We start from the raw sequence: 7763 nt of genomic DNA, 5'->3' as shown, positions 1-7763 counted from the left end.
AATACTTGTGTCGCTAAAGTTTCGTCGGAACGAAGTTACGGGAAGTTAATTAACAAACGGAGACGTAACAGTATGGACTGTCACACGTGCTGCGATCCAATAAAGTACATGCAGCATTTCTGTGAAAACTAATATTGCATTAAAGAAAAAGTGAAATTCTCTAATAAAGAAAGTTTTCTGAATTATTTAGAAAGGGTTTGAAATCCACTTGTTCTCAGAAAATGACACAGTAGTGAAACCATTAATTTATATCTTATGTTATTCTGCTGATATACCATGGCTATGGTCAAGATATATGTAATGAGATCCTCTTTGTCAAGTGGATTTTATAACTACGATGTTTTTAAAGCAGTTTCGCTTTTCAAGCTATGTTTATTTGTTTTTTAGGTTGCAAAGGCTGACAGCCAAATAAATTAATAGTTTGTTATACATTAATATTATTATGCAAACAAGTGTTTAATATTTATTGCTTGAAGTGTTATTGCAACTATAGTCTGTATATTGTACAATCATTCTGTTGTTTAACAATTTGATCTTTAAACACGTAGCTGATAAGCCTTGAGGTGTTGTACTTTCAGTAACGGTCATAAATCTTCAAGAAAATAAATATGAAACCCAATCCATCATTTGATGTACCACTTGTCACTGAGTTATGTTTACCCTTGTCAAGGGTTATGGATGGAGGGTGGAATTCCTCCAAACTGGTAAGATTCAGTGACAGGTGTTAAATTGTATGACAGATTAGGCTTCACATTTATAGTATTTCAAACAGCTTGTTGGCTGAATAATCCAACAGAATAAATTAGTAACACTCATGCTGTGGTGAGTAAAATACATCTCTAAACACCATTAGTCTCTGTTGTTCAGTGTGTTTTATTTTATTTTATACATTCTCATAATCAGAAACTATTTTGGATAGCAGGGAATGAGGTTTAGTACGTTAATTGTAGAAGTTGTGTGATACGTGTATGAACTTATCAAGCTTCAACATGTCTGTAGGTAAGTCGGGAATATGTGTCTTTTTAGAAAAAAGGGAACTAATGAAGAAAAACAATAATTAAATATATGTTTATTAAGAGTGCTATTGTTGCTGTAAATTAAATCAACAATACAGTTTAATCTTACTTATATGATTTGAAAGATTAAGAAGTCGTCAAACTCTGCTTTTGAAATATCTCATAAATAATAAAAACAACGAGTGGAGGTCATACATAATATTGAACTGTTTCTCTCAATGTCACAATGATTTGATCCTTTTAAAACTGTAGATCAAACTAAAGCTGTTAACGCTTTGTTTCAGGTATGGGTTTTGAGGTTAAAGTAATTACATATGTGGTGTTTTGAGGTGTCTTTTACACAGTAATCTATATTTATGTAGGAATTTCAAGAACATGCACCATTGATGCTACTAATTTATTCTTGTGGATTATTTAGCCAGACAATCTGATAAAATACTAAAAAATAAATGTGAATTCCGATTTATCAGTTGATTTACCATCGATTTCTCACGGAGTTATACCAGTTTCGGGGAATTCCATCCCTCATCAGTAACCCAGAACAAGGGCAACATATGTCACAGTGATAGTCCTCGTTCACAGTTACTGATGAGGGGTGGAATTCCCTGAAACCAGTATAACTCAGTGACAAGTGGTAGCTCAAATGAAAGATTGGGATTCATATTTAATTTCTAGTATTTTAATAGCTTGTCTGGCTGAATAAACATATTTAGTATTGACTTTAATACATTGTCATCATACAGTTTATTTGTTCTAGGCTGACTCGTTGACCCTAGTATCAACAAGTGTTTCCAACTGTATATCAAAAGGGAAATCTAAAGTAAGTTGTTGATCATCCAACGGTGTATTATGTGATCCAAATGCTGTATGTTGAGAAAGCTTTGTTAAATTTAGTGTATACTGGAGTATTAGTGTTTCAGATTGAGTAGGAACTTATCAACTTTTGTATTTTATAATATCTTGATGCTAAATTCACAAGCTGTTAAGAAGGAAAGTTAACATGGATGGACACTTATAATGACCACTGAAATAAACATGTTTAGATGTTAGTGCAAACATGGATGTAAATCTATAGTGACCACTAATGTAAGCTTATTTAAATGTTAAAGACTGTATTGTGTTTTTACCAAAAAATTGTTTTGGGTCAGCACTATGACTGTAGAAACCACATCAGAGTTATTCAACCAGTTGGTGAGGGAAACCAGCTTTATGTGTGTGGAACAAATGCATACAAACCCATGGACTGGATAATTCATGTAAGTTAAACCTATTTATTATTTGTTGTTTTATACACAATTGTTACATACAGGTAAGAAATGTAAAGAAAATGTATTTTAGAAACACGTTTTGAACCATCTTTGTTTTGTAGACAAATGTAGGGGAACTGATACATCTCCAGATGCTGTCATATGTTCTTAGGTACATGGTTTCTTCTTTCTAGAAGAGATGGTTATTTCAGATGTATTTGACAAGTGGAGTGCTAATGCAATACCCAACGTCTAGCTAATAATACTATTTCACTTTCAATACTCATACTTCTAATCTGTATTCATTGGTCTAAAAGTTTGTTTAGTGACATTTGGAACTTGAGATAACTGAATGAAAGTGACTGTACAATACTAAACAGCTTGTAAAGAAACCAAAACCTAGTTATGACCAGCTGAGACATGCTTTTCGAAGCTCTATCATTTCTTCTCAAGCTGAGTAGTTTTTTGCCAAACAATCCCTTCACAAGAGGTAGTTTTTTAATACCAGATGGCATTATTTATATAATTTTATTATGGAAAGAGTCTGTAAGGTTTCCAACAAGCCTTAGAATTTATGTCTTTTTAAGTTTAGTTTTGAAATGCTAAGCCAAAATAAATGTGGAAGTTACGTATATGACAGAAATGAATAGTACTTACCCCTACCTGTTGGTAAGCTTACAAACTTGTATCATTTGGAGAATAACATCTTAGTGCATATAAAAATATTGACTGAGTGGTTTTGATCAATGTATTTCTTTTTTATATTTATAACCAGTATAAAATACCCACGATCTGCTGCTGGATTCTAAGAACCTCTCGTGATTCACAGAGGCCTCAGTGTACCATTCAAGCATTTCTCTAGCTACCTGAATGCCTCAATCCTTTAATTGATTTGTCTGTTGCCATTTCCTGAAATTAATTCAAATCTTTTTTTAAAAGCAAATAGTTTTAATTTAGCTTCTCAGATTCGTTTTTTTCTTCCTGTTTTATTTGAATTCTTTTCATTCTCTGAATTCTACAATATTCTCTGATTCATATTTTTCTTTCCATGTTTGTGTTGAAAAATAGTATTTGGCAGAAAACTTCCACATATTGTTCATTCAGTAAGTGAAAGTTAGAAAAAAAATATGACCTTCAGGAAGCAGAATTATGGGGCTTAAGGTCTATATTTCACACCCTCAGAATCCCCTTAGTATGGCTGCAAAGTTTCAGGTCTCTAGGTTCTTTTGTTTTGGAGCTATGGTGGTCAAACACAGACAGGCTCATTTATCATTACAGACTAGTGAAACTATCCAGCTTCGAAAGCGTTATTAGGCTGATATGTTCTTGATAACTACATCATTGTGTGTATTCTGAACCTATTTTAGCATAGAAGAACATTCAAAAATATTTTAAACATTTTTACTTCCCAGAAACATAAAGTCGTAAAGTAAGTACAGTAAGTTAAGAGTTATTTATTATCAATGAACTTTATTATTGCATTAAATATTTCACATTTATATTTGATATCACAAATTTCTATCGTATTTTATCAGAATCTGTTACAATTTTTTACCGTTTGATTAATGTCTGCCATTACGATTTGAATGACGGGGGTGCAAGGGGACCATGAAGGGGGTTGCCATGAAACCTTGTAATTGTAGTGAATGTTGGTATGAACTAAAGAAATTAATAATTAAACCTACAGTAAAGACGTAGTGTGAGATGAGCTAGCTTAGTGCCAAGTGCATAAAATGTATCATGAAAATAAAAGTATTGATCCAATTTTAAAGTTAGATAATAAAAACAAATAATAGTGTTTTTAGGAGTAAAAGTAAGATCAGTATTGTATCCATAAACAGAATTTATTCTTGTAAGCTAAATGTGTGTAATATATGTTCAAGTTTATCGTTGGTTTTCCAGTAGTTCTTTATCATCTTCATAATTTTGAAAAGCTAAACATGTTTTACAAATATTTTTTCTTTAGGCAAATCTGACACATTTAGGACAACATGAAAGTTATCCTGGTATTGGAAATGGAATTGCCAAGTGTCCATTTGATCCAGATGATAATTCAACTGCCGTATGGGTTGGTGTGTGTAATTTTTATGTTCTGTAATTTGAATAATAGAGTGGCTTTAGATATCAAACAGTGCGACCATTTTTCTTTTCAGTTTTAACACTTCTCCCGTGCAACAGTACAGTTTGTTACTTGAGAAAGAATAGGGCATGCCCTATTTTGTGCCCTAGTTATATTTCTGTTCTCAATATATTATTCATAACATCTTACCAATTGTGCTATATTTTGTAAGGAATAACACTTTTAAAACAGAGCATATTGCTTGTTTTGTGTAGTAGTAAATAACACTGCTCTAAAGCATTTTGTGAGTTAGAGGTACAGAAAGGTATCTTACTATGAATCTCACTGTGATAAGAATCACGATAAATCCAAAACTTGTAAAAGGCAAACATAGTACCTAAAATCCACAAAAGAAATATTGTGGGTATAAATCATGGTCAGTGATTCGTCTTTTCCTTCTTATCTGAATTCATCAAACAATAGTAGAACATAATAGAACACAGATTCTAGAACACAAAAACCATGTGGTTCTTTTATGACATTAGAATTAAACAAAAAATATACATTCACAGTGACTGTTGATTATTCCATCAAAAATTAAAACATTAAAATTACACAAATGCATGTAACATGATCATTAGCTGTTCCCGTGTCTTAATTCAGACTTAAAGTAAATTAGTATGATTAAAAGTTGAGGAGGGAAAACAATAAAACTTTTTTCAAAATGACTGATTGTAATGTTATTATCATGGGTTGTAAGCTGTGTTAGTTTGTCAAACCAATCTGTTTGTAACTATTTTAACGTTTGACACTATGTAATTAACTTGTTACGTACAGGTTGTATCCCCCAGTGGCTCATCAGTAAGCTTGAGGGCTTATAACTCTAGGATTTCATATTCAATCTCCATGATATACACAGTCTAATAAAGTTTTACTTTTCAGTTATAGTACTGTTTTTAAAGTACTTAGAGGAATACTAAAAACACAAACTGTGAAGCTTACAAACAAACTTCATAATTTCCTTACATGAATATGCTTTACAACGATCTGACGAACTGCCATTTTTCTTCCAGTTTATGATCTTATCAGTATAATAACATCAAATTATTATTTCCTTGTCAAGCAACGTGTGATTTTCTGGCAATAAAGGTAGAGGAAAAATATTACTTATAAAGATAGTATTTTTTCTCTAACTTTATTGCCACAGTGTCATATGCTTATTTGTGTTGTGTATAGTGCTTGTTTGTGAACACAGTAAGAAGTTGTGTATAGTGCTTGTTTGTGAACACAGTAAGAAGTGTTGTGTATAATGCTTGTTCATGAACACAGTAAGAAGTGTTGTGTATAGTGCTTGTTCGTGAACACAGTTTGAAGTGTTGTGTATAGTACTTGTTTGTGAACACAGTAAGAAGTGTTGTGTATAGTACTTGTTTGTGAACACAATAAGAAGTGTTGTGTATAGTGCTTGTTCGTGAACACAGTAAGAAGTGTTGTGTATAGTGCTTGTTGTGAACACAGTAAGAAGTGTTGTGTTTAATGCTTGTTCGTGAACACAGTAAGAAGTATTGTGTTTATAGTGCTTGTTCGTGAAGACGGAACTAATCCGTACTTTGCACTACAGTTTTCTCATGTGTATTACTTTGTTCTAGAACATGGAAATCCAGGAGAACTTCCAGGGTTGTACAGTGGCACTGTAGCAGAGTTCACCAAAGCTGATGCTGTCATTTTTCGAACAGATCTATATGATACTTCAACAGGCAGAAGAATTTATCCATTCAGTCGAACAATTAAATATGACTCAAAGTGGCTTGATAGTGAGTGTAATATTTTTATTTTGTTCAAAATGACCTAGTCAGCTATTAGGTTTATGTGTGTGTGAAAATAATGCAACAAATCTACAAACAGTTGCAACAAAGCGTGTGTGTGAAAATAATGCAACAAATCTACAAACAGCTGCAACAAAGCGTATGTGTGTGAAAATAATGCAACAAATCTACAAACAGCTGCAACAAAGCGTGTGTGAAAATAATGCAACAAATCTACAAACAGCTGCAACAAAGCATATGTGTGAAAATAATGCAACAAATCTACAAACAGCTGCAACAAAGCAGCTTATTTAATTCCAGTTGCTTGTTTTTCCAGTTCTATTCACATTTATTAAATTTCAACCATTTTCAACACATCCCTCAGGCGCCAAGGGGTATCTTTACACTACAATTTGTTGAATATTTAAAGCAAGTTCAATCCTGAAACTCCCAAAGAGGGTGTTTTTGGATATATCTTTTTAAGTAAACTTTGAGACAAGTTTTCGTTTGTTAATTGATAAATATTTCAGTGAAATACAGCATCCTCAAGTCTCCATACTAGCTAGTACTAAGGTCTACCCACTGGGAGTGAATTCAGTATATATCAATAAAGTCACATTCTCAGCATCATTAATTAAGCAATTGCCAATCTTTTATGCTTCTGCTATCACCTTTTTATGTTTAGCTTTCACTTGCGATTCGGTAGGGAAGGTCGAAGCATCACGATAGTCAGCAGTAGGATGAGCAGACAGGAACACTTTGAAAGCACCTACTGGCATAATATTGTACTCGGCTTGCTGCACAATATCTACCAAGGTGGTTCTGAACAGTTCCTGAATACCTCTACGTGTCATTTGGAGACTTCCGTGCTTCTTGTGCTTAGCCGTTAAGCTCGTGACGTGTTGATGGATTTCAGTCACCTTACCACTTCAAATCACTTTTTAGCATCCCCAGTGCAAAAAGAATGCGTGAAATGCCTTCTTTTTAGACATTAAAAATGTCCAAAAAATTTCAATTCAAATTAAGAAAAACCATATTGGGTAGTTTTTTCAACAAAAATGTCTCCCACTGGCTCGTGAGGGGCTTGTTAATAAAAAAAATGGTACTGAAACAAAAATAAGATATTCAAGTTGTAGAACATGAAGAATTTTATATATTTATATTTTATAAATATAGATTTGATATATTTGTCTCTTTAGCCATTTATTCATTGATGTTTGTGTTAAGAATTAACACCTCGGGATAGTGAATTTACTGTATCGTACTGACTGTCAGAAGCAAATATATGGAGTTACATATTTTCTGTGTAATACCAAGGTCTTATTGATTCTCTGCAGAACCACATTTTGTAGGCTCTTACGACATTGGTGACTTTGTCTTCTTCTTCTTTCGAGAAAGTGCCGTGGAGTTTATTAACTGTGGGAAGAACATCTATAGCCGTGTAGCAAGAGTTTGTAAGGTGAGAAGAGCTACGTTCTTGAGAATATATCTTACGGCTTCTGTATTTTTCTGTTTTTAATTTTGACATTTCCTTGCTAATTAATATGTGAAAATGTTGCTTGTCTTATGTAATGATGACTAAAGCTTTTCCAGTAAAGTAGTCCAATACTGCTAACAGAAGTGTCCATCAGTGGAC

At 33.0% G+C, this 7763-nt stretch overlaps 1 protein-coding gene across 1 annotated transcript in view; it reads left to right on the top strand.

Annotated features, from left to right (window-relative positions):
* Positions 1–7763, top strand: part of LOC106469316 (semaphorin-2A-like) — a 36127-nt gene that overhangs the window by 21870 nt on the left and 6494 nt on the right. Inside the window, exons 4-8 of the mRNA XM_022397809.1 lie at positions 1774–1836; positions 2165–2272; positions 4230–4335; positions 5972–6136; positions 7465–7581. Of these exons, the coding sequence (XP_022253517.1) occupies positions 1774–1836; positions 2165–2272; positions 4230–4335; positions 5972–6136; positions 7465–7581 (559 nt within the window). The remainder of the gene's footprint in view (positions 1–1773; positions 1837–2164; positions 2273–4229; positions 4336–5971; positions 6137–7464; positions 7582–7763) is intronic.

The sequence above is a fragment of the Limulus polyphemus genome, unplaced genomic scaffold, assembly GCF_000517525.1.
Source record: "Limulus polyphemus unplaced genomic scaffold, Limulus_polyphemus-2.1.2 Scaffold3421, whole genome shotgun sequence".
Taxonomy (NCBI): domain Eukaryota; kingdom Metazoa; phylum Arthropoda; class Merostomata; order Xiphosura; family Limulidae; genus Limulus; species Limulus polyphemus.
This window is presented reverse-complemented; position numbering and strand designations above follow the sequence as displayed.